This window comes from Cibotium barometz, chromosome 30 (assembly GCF_041138505.1).
Source record: "Cibotium barometz isolate CiBa-2024 chromosome 30, ASM4113850v1, whole genome shotgun sequence".
Lineage (NCBI taxonomy): Eukaryota > Viridiplantae > Streptophyta > Polypodiopsida > Cyatheales > Cibotiaceae > Cibotium > Cibotium barometz.
In genome coordinates this window covers 40,578,467-40,597,672 of record NC_141075.1, presented here as the reverse complement: position 1 = coordinate 40,597,672, position 19,206 = coordinate 40,578,467, and the positions used below count along the sequence as shown (strand labels likewise).

The 19,206-nt window shown below is 44.3% G+C and overlaps 1 protein-coding gene across 2 annotated transcripts in view; it reads right to left on the bottom strand.

Moving 5' to 3' along the window:
• LOC147621488 (nuclear pore complex protein) overlaps positions 1 to 18,238 on the bottom strand; it is a 99,860-nt gene extending 81,622 nt beyond the window's left edge. Inside the window, exon 1 of one of the 2 annotated variants that reach the window (XM_086824243.1) lies at positions 17,983 to 18,238. In XM_086824243.1, coding sequence (XP_086680369.1) covers positions 17,983 to 18,068 — 86 coding nt within the window. In that variant the 5' untranslated portion in view covers positions 18,069 to 18,238. The remainder of the gene's footprint in view (positions 1 to 17,982) is intronic. The other variant, XM_086824244.1, reaches the window with a different exon arrangement.
• Between the last annotated feature and the right edge of the window lie 968 nt (positions 18,239 to 19,206).

Below are 19,206 nucleotides of genomic sequence, written 5' to 3'. Positions count from 1 at the left end.
ATTTTGAGTTATTTTTTTTCAGTTTTATGCCTCTTTGGCATCGATACCCAGAGTGGAATGTAAATGGATGTACCTGATCTGTCCCATAGGTCGGATTCGGCCTCCCGTGGACGTTAATATAACTTTCTCTCTCTCTCTCTCTCTCTCTCTCTCTCTCTCTCTCTCTCTCTCTCTCTCATCTTTATTTTTCATTTTCTGGGTTTTTTTATCCAGACATTGTATCAGATCCACCATGATGTAACTTTTGGTCTCATAGGTCATTATGGCCTTTTGAAGACGTTAATATAACATTTCATTTCATTTCTCTCTCTCTCTCTCTCTCTCTCTCTCTCTCTCTCTCTCTCTCTCTCTCTCTCTCTCTCTCTCTCTCTCTTACTTTTCCTCATAGTTGTTGTTTCAGTTTCAGTTAGTTGTTTAGTTGTTTTAGCTTTTCTTACACAGACATTGTATCAGATCCACCAATTGTTGTAACCTTTTTGGTCTCATAGGTCATTTTGGCCTTTTGAAGACGTTAATATATCATTTCATCTCTCTCTCTCTCTCTCTCTCTCTCTCTCTCTCTCTCTCTCTCTCTCTCTCTCTCTCTCTCTCTCTCTCTCTCTCCCCTATGTTGTGTGTTATCTTTGTCGTGAATGATTTCTGAATTGTGAGCATTGAAGTTACCGATTCTTCCACCAAGATTCCGCATGTTACATTGGTATCAGAGCCTTCTTCAAGTGTGGAGATTCAACCAAAAAACCAGAAAAAAACAAAAGAAAAAAAAATTCTCGCTTCTGTGGTTGGTTTCTAGACTCCGGTGGACCACACCTTTCGGTGTGACTCCTGTCCCTAGAAGGACGGTTGCTTTTCAACCTCCAAAAGCCTCCGGAAGTCTCCCACACGCATAGTGGATGGTCAGATTGCGCTTTGGAAAGGAAGTGCATTTTCTTGCTATGGGGAGCTTCGACAAAGAGAGAGAACAACGAACTTCGAAACAAAGTGCACCAGGCAATCCTTCGAGGGTGGCAGACTTCAGTGTGCATGATATGTTCCAACAGATGATGCGAGCAATCGTAGAACAGAGCACCAAATTCTAAGAGTGGAAGGCGCAAATCTTGGCCCTAGAAGAGCGCACCCGTTTTCCAACCCCTTTTTCTTCGTCTCCTCCTCCCTCTCCTTCCGTTTCCCAAATCCTGACATCAGATCCTCTACCGACTGACCCTTTTGAAGGGTTATGACTGCAGCCGAGTTCGACACTTGAGTTACAAATGAGAGCAATGGAGATTCGAATGATAGATGACCGTGTGGCAGCATCCTGTGCTGTTGCACCAGGCGACGCGTGGAACACGAAAGATACCTTGCGGCTTTACACACAAGAATGACACCAGCGGCTTCCTCAAGTCATTTTCCCAAGAAAATAAACTTTAGTAAGTATAATGATAAACTCGACCCCACAACTCTTTATTCTTGGTTGCGTCAATTTGAAGCTTATTTTGCTGCAGTTAAAAAAAATGATATTGACAGAGTGATCTTGGCTAGTTGATACGTGGAAGGTGAGGCCATTCCTTGGTGGACCCAGTGGGCTCATGCCCACACTAGATAAGGTATGGTAGCTTATGTTGGGGACGAGTTTATCCTCGACCGTAAGCAGCGGTTTCTACCGCCCCATTACCTTGAGCGACTCAAAGATGAGTTTAGGAGGGCGCATCAAAACGCACAACCAGTCCTCCAGTTTGCCAATAAAATTTTGAACTTATCTTTGCAATTGGGCATATCTAACAAGGACAAGAAAGGGCAATTCATTTATGGCCTTGACACGTAAATCCAATGGAAAGTGCGTATGTTTAGCCCAACCACCTTCGAGGATGCACTCTCGCTTGCACAGAGTGCTAAAATGAAGCATAATGGCGAAAAGCCCAAGTCTTCCCAGCCTGCCACTCCCAAGGCAACAGCCTCGCGGGCAACCTTACTCCTGACCAGAAAGCTCAGGCAAGCAAGACCAGTGGGAAATTGAATGCTGAGGAGACAGCTCAGTACAAGAAGGAGAGTAGGTGTTTCTTTTGTCACACAAAAGGACACACTTCCAAGGATTGTCCGAAGAAGTCTACCACTCCACAAACACCTACCCCAGCCTCCACAGCTTCCGTGGTGATGAGCCCAACTCCCCCACAAACCCCAGTGTTGTCCCTAGTTCTTCAAATCCCGGTGCTTCAGTTGGTGCGATCATTAGCCGAGAGCTCGAAGATAAGCAGAAGGGCGCCCAAGACCAGGAGTATGAGCGCAACGAATTGCTCAAGACCTTAGGCTACATAGGTGGCCAAAGAGTCGTCATATTATTTGATAGCGGCACCATGGAGGATGTGGTCACGAAATAGGCCGCTCCCATTTCATCCTGAATTCAATAGACAAGAAATTTGAGAGTTTTGGCACAAGAATGACAACGAGCATCAAGTTTGAAGCTCAAGGTGCTAAATTAGTGCTTCATGGCATTGAGTTTGTGCGAGATTTTATGGTTGCCCGTCTTGTAGGAGGGGCAGACATAATACTGGGAATTTAAAGGTTTCACAAGTTCCAACCAGATATCAATTGGAACAAGCACACTTTTCAGATTACCCGGAATGTGTCCAAAGCTCCAGTGTCCATTAATTTTGTGAGCCAAGAATCCCGAACTTTTCTCTCATAAGCCACTTGCAGGCTAAACGAGAAATCAAGAAAGGTGCACAATGTGCGATGATATACATCCAAACTACCGAAACGGTGGCCAGTGCTTTAGTGAAGTACCATGCTCTCCATGAAAAGTTCTAGAAGACTTTTCTTCAAGACAATCTCCCTCCCCAACCCCCCCCATCTAGACCGGAGGACCACAAGATAGACCTCCTCCCAGGCTCGAATCCCCCGAGCAAGTTTCCATACCGCCTATCCAAGGCCATGGAATCGGAGTTGGACCACGAACTCCAAGAACTATAGCAATTTGGCTTCATATACCCTAGTGTGTTGCCATTTGCAGCACCGATCCTATTCGTCAGGAAGAAAGATAGTTCTTCTCAATTGTGTGTCGATTATCGTGCACTCAATAAGCTGACTATCAAGAGTAAGTTCGCGATGCCTCGAATAGATTATATTCTCAAGAGGCTGAATGGAGCCAAGGTGTTCTCGAAATTGGACTTAAAAGAGTGGGTACCACCAGGTGAGGATTGCTGAGGGGAACATCCCCAAGACAACCTTCCGTACGAAACCCACCCGTCCCTCTGATACCAATGTAACTCGCAGCGGGTGCCCGGGGGACTAGGGCCTTTGACACACTTGTCGATACCATCAAAGCATATTAAAACATTTAAACATGGCCACAGCCTTAACACATATCCATCATCACTTTGCATAAAACATAAAGCTGGACAAAACATCCACAAACGCTGAAAATGGAGCTTGCACGTGTGACACCGCATAGAGGCCGGAATGGGCCGACCCCCCCTTGGAGTATTTTATTACCCAAGGAGAATAATATCATGTACAAGCTTTGAGGACCTTACTCTCCCCACGAGAGATGCCGGATTATCCATATACAAATGCCATAACACAGCCCAACACGAGGCTACCAAGCCGGAACATAGGCTGTAGAAATGCCGAGCCAACAACATAATCCATATACCTCCGTGTGAGTATTGATTCTTCCCCAAAAAACCACCGGTCTTCACGCAATAGAGCTGGTACAGCAAGTACAACTCTCCATTCAACCGGTACAACAGGTACAATGGTTGGTAGAGCCGATACAATGGCTGGTACAATAGGTACAATGGTTGGTACAGCCGGTACGGTGACTCGTACAGTAGGTACAACAAGTACAAATGCTGGTACAACAAGTACAATGGCTAGAAATCATAATAAATGATTAAATACCCTTGCCTTCAGTATTTCTTCGCGATGGAAGCCTCCAAAACAGTCCCCAACAGCCGGTATTCTTCATGGGCAGCCTTCAAGTGAGAGAGAAAGAGAGTAGCCATCATTAGGACAGCCTGTAATGGTGGTAGAGGCTAGTGTGCAACAAGAGACACATGACAAGTGGAGAGCCACACAATAGCTGAAGAGACAAGTGTGAGGCCACTTGTCTCACTTTGATCCACTTTCTAATAAGTGTCAGGCCACTTGTCTCACTTTGGTCCACTTTCTTGCCACATGTGTTGGGGTAAAGGCACTATGCCCACCCTTATAGTGTGTACAAGCTCATAAGTTATAGTACATAGTACACTTAGTACCTTTAATGTACTAAGTGCACTATGTGTACTAGTGCAATATACATGTGTGATAGGGGAGTCACACACTCATGCTATTGATAAGTTGACTTATCCCCACAACTCTCTCTCTCTCTCCCCCTTGTTCTTCTCTGTGTATGTCTCCCACACATGAACTAACCCTAATTCCTCCTTCTCCCACACAACTGGTATCAGAGCTTAGTGATCCCTCCCTCTTCCCTCTTCTCCTTGATAGCAGGCACCGGCTAGCAGCAAAGTGTTGGTGGCCACAAGGCGTAACCCCACACAACTGCTCTCAGCTAGCAAGGAGTCAGGCGCAGCTAATCAAGCGAAGGCAGCAAAGCTGGCGCTAGGCGAAACAGAAGCGAAAGCAGCGCCATAGGCGAGAAGCGATGAGCATCAAGTAGTCAATGGTGCGGTGAGCACCAAACCTGTGCCGGCAAGTACAGCAGCTGAAATTGAACCTTTTGGTCACTCAAAACAGTGTACAGCCATGCCAAAACTTGCACAAAGCTGTGCCAAACCTGTACCAGCAGGTACAATAGCAATAAATGCTCTCCTGGCTGTCCAAATGAGTAAAAATCAGACTTTTACAGTCCCGAACACTGCATAAAACAGTCCCGAACAGAAATTGGGCAAAAGCCCCTTGACTGCAAGCTGATTTTTGAGGATTGCATAAATGTCTTGCCTGCTGCTTTGCCAAGCTCAACAAGCATACAAACTTGAAAAGCCCCTTGATTTAAGATCAATTGCTGATCATACATGGTACATTGACGCACATAAAGACATCCATGTATGATCAATTGCTGATCATACATGGTACATTGACGCACATAAAGACATCCAGAGTGTTCACGATGCTTCCCCCTGGCCACATATACATCCAATACATGAAACCCCCTTGATTTACAGGCACATTGAGTGCTTGACAGGCATCAACACATTGCCCAAAGCATCAAATGCGATTGCCTGCATGCAAATCAATCCAATCGGCACAAAAGCCCCTTGATTTGCACTGCAATTTGCTGCAATTTTGCCCAAATGTGCGATTTTTCACATCATACAGCATGTATGAGTGCTTAATTGCACAATTACATCAAAAGCCCCAAATTTTGACATCCAATTTCCTGCAAATTGATCCTGATTGTGACCAATTTCCTGCAAATTGATCCTGATTGTGACCAATGTCACCCAATTTTGCCAATTTTGCTCAAAAATTGAGCAATTCGGCGCCTGTACCTACTCAATTGATGATTGTACTTGCTCAATTGCAAATCCCTAAAAAAAATTGAAGCAAGATACCTTGTAATTTCTGATTTTTTGTTGCAGAAAAAAAAAATTGATGAATTTGGTGCTGCTATTGATGCTGATGCTGATGCTCGGGCTTCCGTTGAATGTGCTGTTGACGGGCACCGGGGTTCTGCTGTACAGTACTTTGGAAGGGCAACAGAGCACATTTAAGGTGCTGTCCAAAATCTGCAGCAACCAGATTTTGGTGATTTCATCACATAAAGTGGGAAAAAAGTTACATTCTTGCTTCCGCAGTGGGAGATAAAGCTTGGGAGAACAACTGTGAGCACTTTGTGTGCTTTTGGTGCAGTGTTTGCACATTTTGCAGGGAGTCAGGCATTGACATGTTGCATTTTGCTATGGCAACCACAAGTGAGAGCTCTTCATTGCTTCACATCAAGAAGCTTGAAGGCTCGCATAATTATGATATTTGGCAAACCCAGTGCTACAATGTGTTGCTCCAGAAAAAGCAGCACAAGCCTATCAAAGAAAGGGGTGTAATGCCCGCTTCTCTTACTGCTGAAGAGTGGGAAGATATGGATGAGCTGGCAAGATCTACTATCATGTTGTCTGTGTCAGACTCTTTACTTTTCAGCATTCGTGAAGAGAAGACAGCTTGGGGAATGTGGCAGAGATTGTAGGACTTGTATGCCCAACAAAGTGCCTCAAGCAAAGTGTATTGGTTGAAGAAACTCATAGGTCTTCAGATGAAGGAAGGGGCGTCTATGACAGCCCATCTAAATGAGTTTAATGGTATTGTCAGCCAGGTCATTAATCAAAAGTTGGCAATGGACGATGAGTTCAAAGCCACTTTTCTGTTATGCACTTTGCCAGAGAGTTGGGACACATTCAGGACAGCCACTAGCAATTCGCATGCTATGTTGTCATATGCAGATGTTGAGGGTGCTCTTCTTCAAGAAGAGATGAAGAGGAAAAACAACTCTGTTGGAAAGTCCAATGCAATGAATGCACGTGGGAGATCCCAGCAAAGGGGAAAAAGCCAAGAAAGGGGAAGGAGCAAGTCTCGCTCCAAAAAGGATTTAGAATGCCATTATTGTGGCAAGAAGGGACACATTAAAAAGCAATGCTACAAATGGAAAAATGATCAAAAGGAAAAGGGAAAAGGCAAAGACAAAGAGAAAGATGAAGCCAAAGATGTAAAGCCAAAGGGCAAAAGTGGAGTCAAGATTGAAGAAATCAATGTGTCACATGCAGGTGGCAGTGAGGATGAGGTCCTATTTACGTCTTCACTTGATGCCCATTCACTTCTTACAGGTGGTCATGGTATGCACTCATGGATCATTGATTCAGGTGCCTCCTTTCATGTCACAGGTTGCAGAGACTTGTTTGTCAGGTATACTGCTGGCAATGAAGGAGTGGTTTATTTGGGTGATAACCATGCATGCAAGATTCTTGGCAAAGGTGATGTGAGGCTTCTGTTTTCAGATGGCTCACAGCTTATGCTCCATGATGTCAGGCATGTGCCTGAGATCAAGAAGAATCTGCTTTCTACTGGACAGCTTGATGATGCTGATTATGTTACCACATTTGGTAGTGGAAAGTGGAAGATTAGTAAGGGCTCACTGGTTGTTGCCAGAGGCTCTAAGGTGGACACTCTTTACTTTATGCATGCAGGTGTTTGTCACCATGCTAATGTAAATGCAACCGAGCTGCCGGAAATTTCTATGTGGCATAGCCGGTTGGGACACATGAGTGTCAAGGGAATGGAGCAATTGTCTCGTTTGGGTTACTTGCCTTCTCTAAAGTTTTCAAGTTTTCAGTTTTGTGAGCATTGTATATATGGTAGGCAACTACAGTGCCCCCACAAGAAAGCTCTTGGACAGAAAGATGCTCAGTTAGAGCTTGTGCATACAGATGTATGTGAGATGCCTCAGCTTTCTTTGGGAGGGGCAAAATACTTTGTGTCTTTCATTGATGATGCCACACGCAAGGTGTGGGTCTATCCTCTTCGTTTGAAGAGTGATACATTCTCAGTGTTTCAGAAGTTTGTTGCTCATGTTGAGAATCAAACTGGCAAAACACTGAAGGCTTTGCGTTCCGACAATGGTGGAGAGTATATGTCCAAACAGTTTCAGGACTTTTGTGATGCTAAAGGCATCAAGAGGGAGCTCTCTACTCCTTATGATCCTCCACAAAACGGGACAACAGAGAGGATGAACAGGACCATACAGGAGAAGGTCCGTTCTATGTTGTCACATGCTGCATTACCTCATGGTTTTTGGGCTGAGGCTGTTATGACAGCCGTTCACCTTATAAACAGGTCACCTAACACGAGGCTTGGTGGGAAAGTGCCAGAAGAAGTATGGACAGGGAAGCCTCCGTCATACAAGCACTTGAGAGTGTTTGGTTGCGTTGCGTACGTGCACATACGCAGGGAAATGCGCACCAAACTTGATCCTAAGTCTCACAAATGCATATTCCTAGGATATGGTGACAGAGGTGAAATGGGGTATAGACTTTGGGATCCCGTGAATAGAAAGATTATACGCAGCAATGATGTCATTTTTGATGAAACATGCATGTATAAGGAGCCTGCAAGGCAACAGGAGCCTGGCAGAGTCATCTTTGATGATGATGGACATCGTGGACAACAACAAAGGGCTGTAAATCAGCCATTACAGCAGGAAAACCAGCCCTTAAATGGTGCTGAAAATGGTCCAAATGGACAGCCAGAGATGGCAGAAGATATCCCTATGGATATACCACAGTTAGAAGAAATACCGGGCATGATATTTCAGCCTTATGGCATGGAACAGGAGCCACCAATGGGTGATATGCAGGCTGGACAGCAACCTGCAAATGATGGTCATTGGGTACGGAGGTCCACAAGACCCTCCAGAGCCCCTGACAAGTTTGTTCCAGGGGTTGACTATTTAATGCTTACTGACTGTGGGGAACCCTCATGTTATAAGGAGGCTTTACAGAGGGCAGACAAGGCTCTATGGGAGCGTGCCATGAAGTCAGAGATGGATTCTCTGCATAAAAATGGAACTTGGAAGTTGGTGCATTTGCCTGCAGGCAAGAAGGTTTTGCCATGCAAGTGGGTTTACAGGCTCAAAGTTGCACCAGATGCAAAGCCAAGATACAAAGCCAGGTTAGTGGCTAAGGGCTTCAAGCAGGAATATGGTGTGGACTTTGATGAGATCTTCTCTCCAGTGGTCAAAATGACCACACTTAGAGCTGTGTTAGCTTTGGTTGCACATGATGATCTGGACTTGATTCAGATGGATGTGAAGACTGCTTTTCTTCACGGTGATCTCCATGAGGAGATATATATGCAGCAGCCAGAGGGTTATGCAGTGAGAGGAAAGGAGAAGCTTGTATGCAAGCTGAAAAAGAGTCATTATGGGCTCAAACAGGCACCAAGAGAATGGTATCATAAATTTGATACATTCATGAAATCTCAGAAATTCAGGAGAAGTGACATAGATCACTTCTCCTGAAATCTCGTAAAGAGATGGATGCCTTGAAGCAGAGGCTGCATCAAACCTTTGATATGAAGGATTTGGGTGATGCAAATCACATCTTGGGTATGCGGATACTTTGGGACAGAAATCAGCATGTGTTGTATTTGTCTCAGAAGGAATACATTGGCAAAGTCTTGCAGAGGTTCAATATGGATGGGGGGAAGAAGACTAGTACTCCTTTGCCTCCATATGTGAAACTCAGTGCTATGGACAGCCCACAGTCAGATAGAGACAGGGCTGATATGGCCAAGATTCCATATGCTTCAGCTTGTGGCAGTCTCATGTATGCCATGGTTGCTACTAGGCCGGACATTGCATTTGCAGTGGGAGTGGTTTCTAGATACATGGCCAACCCTGGCAAGAAGCATTGGGAAGCAGTGAAAGGTGTCATGAGATACCTGAAGGGCACACAGGATTTGTGCATTTGTTTTGGCAAACAGGATGCATTAGTGCATGGTTACACGGATTCGGATTATGCCGGTCATCCAGATAACCGGAAGTCTACTACCGGTTATGTGTTTACATTCACAGGAGGTGTTGTGTCATGGATATCCAGGATGCAGAAGTGCACAACCTTATCTACTACAGAGGCCGAGTATATTGCAGCCAAGAGGCTTGCAAGGAGGCATTATGGCTATCTCGGTTAGTGGTTGATTTGGGCTATACAGGGGATATTCCATTGTTGCATTGTGACAGTCAGAGCGCCATCCAGTTGGCAAAGAACCCTGTCTTTCATGCAAAGACGAAGCATGTGGATGTGAAGTATCACTTCATCAGAGAGATGATAGAGAACAAGCAAATTCAGCTTGTTAAGATTCATACGGATGACAACCCGGCTGATCTATTGACAAAGAGTTTGCCTCCGGAGCGGTTTGCTCATTGCAGACACTTGATGGGCATTGGATGAGGCCAGTTTCAGCCTTGATATGGCCTTGTATATTATCATGTACATGCTGATTTTTCTTTTCCTTCATTTAAGGGCACTTTGCCTTTAAGTGGGAGGTTGTTGGGGTAAAGGCACTATGCCCACCCTTATAGTGTGTACAAGCTCATAAGTTATAGTACATAGTACACTTAGTACTTTTAATGTACTAAGTGCACTATGTGTACTAGTGCAATATACATGTGTGATAGGGGAGTCACACACTCATGCTATTGATGAGTTGACTTATCCCCACAACTCTCTCTCTCTCTCCCTTGTTCTTCTCTGTGTATGTCTCCCACACATGAACTAACCCTAATTCCTCCTCCTCCCACACAACATGTCCCAGTCTAAGAGATGGGTCCGTCCATAAACTTTATCTCTAAAAATATCCCAACTGGTAGACATTCTGTCATAGGCACTTTGCCAACTCTTGGTATCTGCTCAATTCCAAATGTAATGACGCGAACAGAATTTCCATCGGAGTCTGGCCAAAAATAGCAACTCTCCTAAATTTTAGGAGTGTGGTCCTGTGTATTCTAGGATAATCCCCCATTCCCAAAGCTTGTACTTTCCAAATATTTAGACATCCTGGAGTCCACAAGACCCCTTTCATACTGGGAAATGTCCAAGCTGGTGACACGAACGCACCAGCCGGGTTTTCAAGGAAATAGGAAAAAGTGTGTTCATATTTCTGGACAACATACTAGTATTTTCAGCTATGGTTGAGCAGCATGACGTTAATCTAGAGAAAGTTTTGAAGTTGTTGGAAAGCAACAAGCTCTACGTCAATGAGAAGAAGTCGGAATTTTATTTGTTCGAGGTTCACTACCTTGGATATATAATCAGTGCTGAGGACATCCGACTGTTAGCAGTCATCTCCTGTCTGTACAGTACACCAGGGTCTCTGTTGTGGGTGTGCCCGCCTAATTTTGGTGTTCCCCCATTTTTCCTCACTCTCCATGTATTTTTTCCATTTTTCTGGGTGCGGGAGGGCTGTCGGCTGATTCAGTTGTTGGCCGACTGGTTTGTTTGCTACCCGACCCGATCTGCAGACCTGGCTCACTGCTGGGACCTGGCCGACCAGGGTGTTGCTGGTCATGAGCACTCCTTTTGCTGGTCGTGAGCATCTGGCTGTTGTCGGCCTGTTTTAGACTGGCCGCCCAATAACCTGGGGCCATATAAAATGGCCCCTTGCCCCCCACACTCTCCATTGTAGATTCCGGGATTTTCTTATGTGTATATAGCACATTCTTCAGATTCTTTGAGCAAGGAGGCAGTTGGCTTCACCGCCAGGGATACTCGGGAGTGGATTCTTGATAGTGGTGCTTCCAGGCACATGACTCCTTCCTGTGAGTTCTTACAGGATCTTAAACGGCAGTCAGGTCGCATTTTCATTGGCAACAATTCCACTATACCGATTCATAGTGAGGGCTGGATGGAGGTCATTCCTGATGGCAGAGGAGGGAAGCATTCCTCTCGTGTTCTTTACGTCCCCGCACTTGGTTTTCATCTATTGTCAGTGCATGAGATTTGCAAGACTGGCTTCCGGGTGGAGTATGAGGAGTATTATGTTGCTCTATGGGACAGAGAAACAAGCCAGGTTGTTTGGGAAGGCGGTGTGGAGAACGGTATCTAAAAACTCTCAACACTCTCCTCTCTTACAGGCACTCAAATCGGTGCCTTGTGGAACTTTCGATTTACTATAGTTCTTGCATTCATGGCAAGCAGCACAGGGAATCTTTTCCGAAGCAGGCTTCTAGGCGGGCTTCGAAACCTTTGGAGTTGGAACACACTGACTTGTGTGGACCTATGCAAACCCCATCCTTGGGAGGTTCTTTGTATTTTATGCTGCTTGTTATTGATGATTGTAGCGGATTCCCATGGGTTTATTTCCTTTCCCAGAAGGACCAAGCTTTTGCTCGGTTCAAGGAGTGGCATGTGATGGTGGAGAAAGAGTCTGGCTTGCAAATAAAGACTCTTTGGGCTGACAAAGGAGGAGAGTTTTCTTCCAATGTGTTTGTGCGATTTTGTGCGGAACACGGCATCAAGCGGGAGCTGGCCAATACAGGTTCACCTTCAGAGAATGGAGTAGTTGACCGAAAGAACTGGACTTTGGTGGAGATGGCGAGGACGATGTTGGAACATCGTGATCTTCCTCGTCCACTTTGAAGAGAGGTGTGGCTACGGCTGTCCATATCCTCAACCAATCTCCGACGACTTCAGTACCAAAGATGACTCCCTTTGAGGCATATTTTGGTAGGAAATCAAATGTCTCCCATTTCTGTGTGTTTGGGAGTGATGCCTATGTTCACATTCCAAAGAAGCAGAGGGGGAAGCTTCACTCAAAGTCCTAGAAGCTTGTCTTTCTCTCTTTCCAAAGGATATAGCTTCCTCTATTGATGAGCCACCACTTCTTGGAGACCCAGATGAGTCTAATGATGATTCCTAATCGATTATTGCAGATGGACAGCCTCAGCCAGTTGAGGAGGTTGAGCCCACGCCTGGAGATGATCCCCCACAGCAATAGGAGGCTCCGCATTCTGTTCGAGTACCCAAGTGGTTGTTAGACACCCTTCAGGAGTCAGGTGTTACGGAGCTTCACTCTGAGTGGACCACAAAGGACGGACCTCAAAGATTGCATAGAGTTCGTGACAAGTCATTCAACGGAGCTCTTACAGGTAAACTATGCTTTGATGTCTCGTATCATGCGGGACAAAGAGCCGACTTCTGTAAAGGAAGCCCTTTCCCAGGATACTTGGAGGAAAGCCATGCAGGTGGAACTGGATGCCATAGAGAAGAATAAAACTAGGGAGTTAGTTCCGAGGCCATCAAAACGGTAAGTCATTGGTGTCAAGTGGGTCTTTAAGACCAAGTATACGTCAGATGGGTTGGTGGACAAACACAAAGCCAGACTTGTGGCTAAGGGTTATGCTCAGTGGCTTGGCATCAACTATGAGGATACCTTTGCACCGACAGCAAGAATGACCACGATTCGGACCGTTCTTGCCCTTGCCTCTTCTCAACGGTGGCCCATATATCAGATGGATATAAAATCCGCGTTCCTTAATGGTGACTTGCAGGAGGAGGTGTATGTTGAACAGTCTCCAGGCTTTGAGGTTCCAGGATCAAAGGGGATGGACCTTTCCAAGATATATCGATGGACTTTGTCACACACCTGCCGCTCCCAAACAAGGGCCGAATCAGCCCCAAAATTGGTTGTCCAAACTCGACCAAAAACATCATAAACCTTGCCGTCCATGCTTGTGGAGTCAGGTGTATCACACTTAGCATCCTCTTGTGAGAGGCAAACTTTAAGTCACTAAAACTTAACGTAATCACCTACCAATTTTCTCCCGCTTGGAAATTGGTGCCAAGCCCCATGAGATGGGAGAAATGCTTGACAGATTTTTGCATGTGATCTATGTCATGTTTGCATTGTTGCATATGGGAAATGAACATGTGCGTGTGACTTGTTTTTTGCACATGGACATTGTGTGGCATTCATGCATACGAATGTTTGCGGGTTTCAAAAATGCCCAAAAACCCCAAAAACGTTTGGACAAAAATCTAACCTTATGGTTCCATGTGTGCACTGATTAATTGGTCTTTTGAGTTTTGCACATGGTAAGCCTGAAACTAAACCTTTATATCATTATTATTAGGTGGCTGCATAGTTGCCCAAAACAGTTTCAATGGTCGAGAAAGAAATATACTTTCAAGAATTGCCTACAGAAGTGGCCCCTGAAACGCCCAACTAAAAAAGTGTAAATTAAAGATAGTTTTATATCCATATACAAAATTCAAGAAACAACATAAGGAATTGCATCAAATCTGTACGTAGCCTTCAGGGGGGAGCCATACATTTTGGTAAATTTGGGGAAAATTGTAGAAATTTTTGAGAAAAAAATGCCCATATTTGAAAAATTTCAAAGAAAACCCCCAAATTTGGGGGAAAAGAGGGAGGATACATTACGTTTGGGGCAAAGTTGAGGGATATGCTCAAAATGCCCAAATTTGGGGAAGATTTAGGAAAAATACCCAGGGAAAATTGAAGGTAAAACCATACATTTGGGGAAAATGCCTAGATCCGGGGGAAATTTGAGGGGAGGAACCATAGATGTTGGACACATTCAAGGGAAATTCCCAAAGTAGGTGGAAATTTTGGGGAGAATTGAGGGAGAACCATACATTTGGGGGAAATGGCCAAATTCAAGGAAAATGCCCAATTCTAAGGAAATTTTGAATTTGGTGGAAATGTTCAAATTTGGGGAAAATTTGCAAGAAATGCCAATGACCAAATGTGAATATATCATTCCCAAATCTGAAAATCGAGGTCAAATTTTTAACCTTTAGGTTCACATATAGACCCAACTCCCTAGATTGAATTATCATCTTTAAAGCTCAAGACCAAGATGAAAATGAATATTTCATCCCTAAATTCAAAACGATAACTGAAAACTGAAGGTGTAAATGGAAATTGTGAAGCATTTTATCTACCAAAAATTAAAATGTGAAAATTCATGCCCAGCTTCGAAATCTCAAACTCAAGTCAAGCTAAATCGATTGCATGAAATTGATGGAATGAAAAGAGAAAAGATGGGAGAATTTTATCTTCTTATAGCCAAAAATAAAATGAAATTTCAACATAACTGTTTCAGCCATTTTAGCAAAACACATTTCAGACAAACTGACATGCATTTCCTCGTCGCACTACACTCTAGCTGTGAGGCAGAAATGTAGAGCACGGAAACCTCTCACCTACAAACCTGAGAAGCCCATCCACAGAACCATAATTTCAAGAAAGGCCAATCCATGTCATATTTCTTGAAGTCGAGGAGTACCACCTGGTCCTCCTCATGAAGCTGGGGTGCCATTGTCACCACCTAGAAAGTGAAGATGTTATCCAGAATACTTCTATCCTAGATAAATATCAACGTGCCATGATCAAATTACAGAGCTGATGGCTTTAGTGAGGATATTGTAAATGGTGCCGGTCAAGGTGATGGGCGCCAAGCCACAGGCCCACAGCTGATGCACCTCCACGCAATCACACCCTCGGCAAGGCGCTTGAAAAGAGAACCTGAAGCAATGACCTCATTAAAGGCCATAGAGAAACCGACCTTCGTGATGTCCCAATGCCAGGAAAAGCGAGACTGGAAGACCATCCTTGCCTGGTTATTTTCAGCGGAGGAGGGCTAGCACGGCCTGCTCTACCTCGTCATCCAGGAAGCGGGACTCCAAGAAGTCTCAAGAAGATCCCGGTGAAAGTCAATGGCTAGGCCTCAGACTTGAGGAGGGGTACAACTCCACTCTCCCATCCGGATCTTGGAGAAGGCAGACGCATCTCTGCTATGATGGGGGCCTGAGGCCAAGAAGAAATCTCCTCACACCCTATCTCCTGCCTGAGTCCAGAAGGAAGCACGCATGTGATACCGGTACTCCATCACCATGTGCTGTACCTCCAGGCCCTCCAGCGAAGTGTGGGCTAGGCTGCAGCGCAGACTCCTCTCCTGCTCAAAAGCCTAAAACCTGTGGTGGGAAGCCACCTACACGAAGTAGCTAACCTTCTGCAGAGCCTTACTACCTAGAGCTGCAACGACACCAAAGTAGAAGGAGACCCAAATCTCCTCAATGCTCTGGCCGATCTCTGGGTCCTAGATGAGGCTATCCAGGATCTTTGTGATCTATTGACAAGTTCCGGTGCATAGGTGAGGATTGGGGCATGATTAGAGAAGGTGGTGCCAACAACAATGCTGATGAAGCCCAGCATGGCAACTCGCTTACAACTCAAGCTAAAGCCCTTAACTGAGCTCATTGTATCGATCTAATTTGTTGTTTATCCACTATAATGGATGAATACAAATAGTCATCGTCAAGAACGCAAGATCGGAGAGCAAACAATGAAGAGAAAGAAAGAAAGAAGTCTGTAGCAAGCAGCAACCGTCCATGAGACCAATGATCACAACATACGTGAGTAATGATGGAAGGTTCATAAGAAATCCCATGAACTCTACCAAAACAAGATCAAAATATACCTGCGAGTGTCAGTCCTCAAAAGTGCCACCTCAATGTGAGCTAACCCAGGCTTTTAGTCATATACACATGTTATAAAAGGTAAGGGACCTACATTATTTGAGTTATTAAGAAAAAGAAAAAAAACACCATCTCCAAGCCCCCTCGCGTGAAACCATTCCGGTAAGGACATAACAGAGCTGTATGACAAGCAGCAGGGGTTGCACATATGCATAGCTGCAAGAAAACATGTTTCATACCAAATGAAATTGTAAAAAACGTTACATTGTCAACACATTCTCTTGAGATTTAATACAAAAATTGAACCCAAATTTCAAGTATGACTTGGACACAATTCCCAATCATCGATTTCAATCTAAACTCTTAATTTCAAAGTTGTGAGCTTTAACATTTGGATTGTTGATGTTAGATGGTTATCATGGTTACAAAGGGTTTCTGGAAGTTATTTCCCAAAGAATGAAATATGACCCAACACGTTGGCTTATTCAATAAAGGATGTTCAATGTTGAATGTTTGTGGCTTTCTGTATTGTTTTATCTTCTCCAAAGTAACGTGAGGCATAGGGGTCCTGGCCACCCTTCTAGAATTCATTTCTGAAACTCCCGGCAGCTACGCACACATGCAGCTGACATCAGCGAGCTCTGAACGTGTGGCTGGAATCAGCAAGCTGTGCATGTGTGGCTGGAATCAGCAGGCTGTGTTCGTGTGGCTGGCACAGAAGGCTGATCAGGCTGGAGCTGCATTGCTTATCTGCCTTTGATTTGCAACGCTGTAGCCCCAAATAAGTGCCTTACGAATTCAAACACAATAACTACTACCTCATCAATGGTCCCCCCTTCTCATCCTCCAACTGCTCAGTGTACTGCAAACGGGAGAAAGCAGTCCCAAAAGCCAGTGTCAAATCCTGCTTGTCATAGTTGACAATGCCATATATTGTTGCACCCTTGAAGCCTCTCTCCACCCACCAAAACAGGTTTTCCTGTTATGTTCGAGAAGAGAGGACCGCCTTCTGCTGTTGCATAGAGAATAGAAACTGATGGTGCATCAAACTCACAACAATCTGGTCCTACGACCCTTACACTTGGAGGACAATTCCCTCTAAGACTGCATCAATAGATCTTTTGCTGGAAGAAGCAGGAAGAGGAAGATAAATCAGATAATGACTTGCAAACTGTGTTGGAGGTCTGGAATTGACTATTTTCAAAGCTGCAATTTTTCCAATAAGTTTGCTACCGCTTCATCAATCGTTCCTCCAACCCAAAATGCAGCATGATCATGCATTCCTCTCCACTGATGCCTCCCCTTGCATTTGTGAGAGCATTCTCAATATAGCTAACATTGGATACCCACGCATATATCTTCCCATACGGCATGTGTTGAGACATCCAAACTCTTTGTCATCTCCATGATCACTACCAGCATTGCTCCTATTGACTATACCAGAACAACAAATGAAGGATTGTAATCAAAAGATTACAGTAAGACCCACTAACCTCCCCCATTTTATTTTTTGGGCTTTTCCTGATTGAAGTGTCACATGGCACGGAAACCACTGTATGGCTTCAATGCATCTAAATAGCAGGTCTGACAGTTCGATGGCTGCCACTGCACTGTCTAGCTAAGCCCGATAAAGTTGTACGAATACATGGCATCGTACATCTGAGTTTCCAAACAGTCCGTGCACACAGTACTGCACCTGAGTATACGAACAAACGTTGCGGCTGATACTGCCCATCATCTGTTGTAAGACCAACTCTCCGTGCAGTTTATGAGCACAATACTGTGTGCTTGAGCCCATTCAAAAAGAAATGTACGAGCACAAAGGAGTTTGCAACCCCGAGATGCCGTACAGATTGTACGACCCCCTCCTATTGCAAGCGTGTGAAGGTTAAATAAGTCTTAATTACTCCTTTTAATCAAGCATTTGGGCACACTCAGTCACGCATTAATTCCAAAAAAAATTGAATATTTCGAGCAAAGATGAGCGAAGGGAATTTGAGGAGCAGCAGAAGCTCACCGATAACGACGATAAACTTCTCTTTGGGCTCCGCCAGGCTCCATGATTGCCTCGATGCTCATGTTGGGTATAAAACTCGCAGCCATTTTTCTGAGAGTGGGCAATCCGCGCGATACCCTTAAGGCTTTTGAAAAAGGGGTTTTGTTAAGGTCTGCATTCTTAGGCGGGATTAAAGGTTTGTAAAATGTGGATAGTATAATTGCTGCCTAGAGCCATAAAGAGCTAGGTTTCAGGTGGGTTTAGTCTTAGAAAGTGGGAATCTTGGGCTGGAATCCCCTCATTACACACATATACAAAATGTCTATTTTGTGTGTACATATGTATGTATGTGTACATATACATATTTATTTATTTACGTACACACACATGTATGTATATGTACACATGTATACAATGTATATTTTGTGTATGACATATGTATGTATGTATTTGTGGTGTCAGCGGTCTGCACCACACGGGTCTTCTTAGGGCAAGCCCTAGAAGTGTGTTCTTTTGTATGACAAAAGAAACACTACCCCTCCTCCTTGTACTATTCCTATTTCTTAGGACTGATCTTACTACCTATCTTGTCAGCCAAAGCCTTTTGGTCTAGAGTAAGGCGAGGTTCGTTGTTCGAGTTCGTGGAGCCAGAGGTTCTTGGGGTAGGGTCTAGTTCTAGCCCTTGCCAGAGGCAGTGCTAGCTACCTTATCCATATATATGTACATATGTATATGTGTGTGTGTGTGCGCGCGCGCGCACGTGCACGTATGCACACATGCATATAATACATGTGTGTATGTGTGTATGTGCATGCACACGTATACATACGTATAATATGTGTGTACGTGAACGTGTATGTATATGTAGATATATGTACATACACTTGTGTGTGTGTGTGTGTGTGTGTGTGTGTGTGTGTGTGTGTGTGTGCATACACATGTCCCACTTAACCCTTTATACATTTAGCTAAAATCATGGTAAGAAAGTGAATTATGTAAACAAATTAAAGAACTATTGGAGATGTTTGGAAGACTACAGACTTCCTCTTTGTAAGGATTTACCTAGTATTTTTTGAAACTTTTCTATATTAAGGAAGTGGTATACTTTAACATTAAGGAACTTTTCTACATTAAGGAAGTTATATTTTGGAACTTTTCTACATTAAGGAAGTGGTATCCTTTCACGTTAGCTCAAGGTGAATTTTAATTATCAATCTATTTTTTAATGGAATATTGCTAAACTTA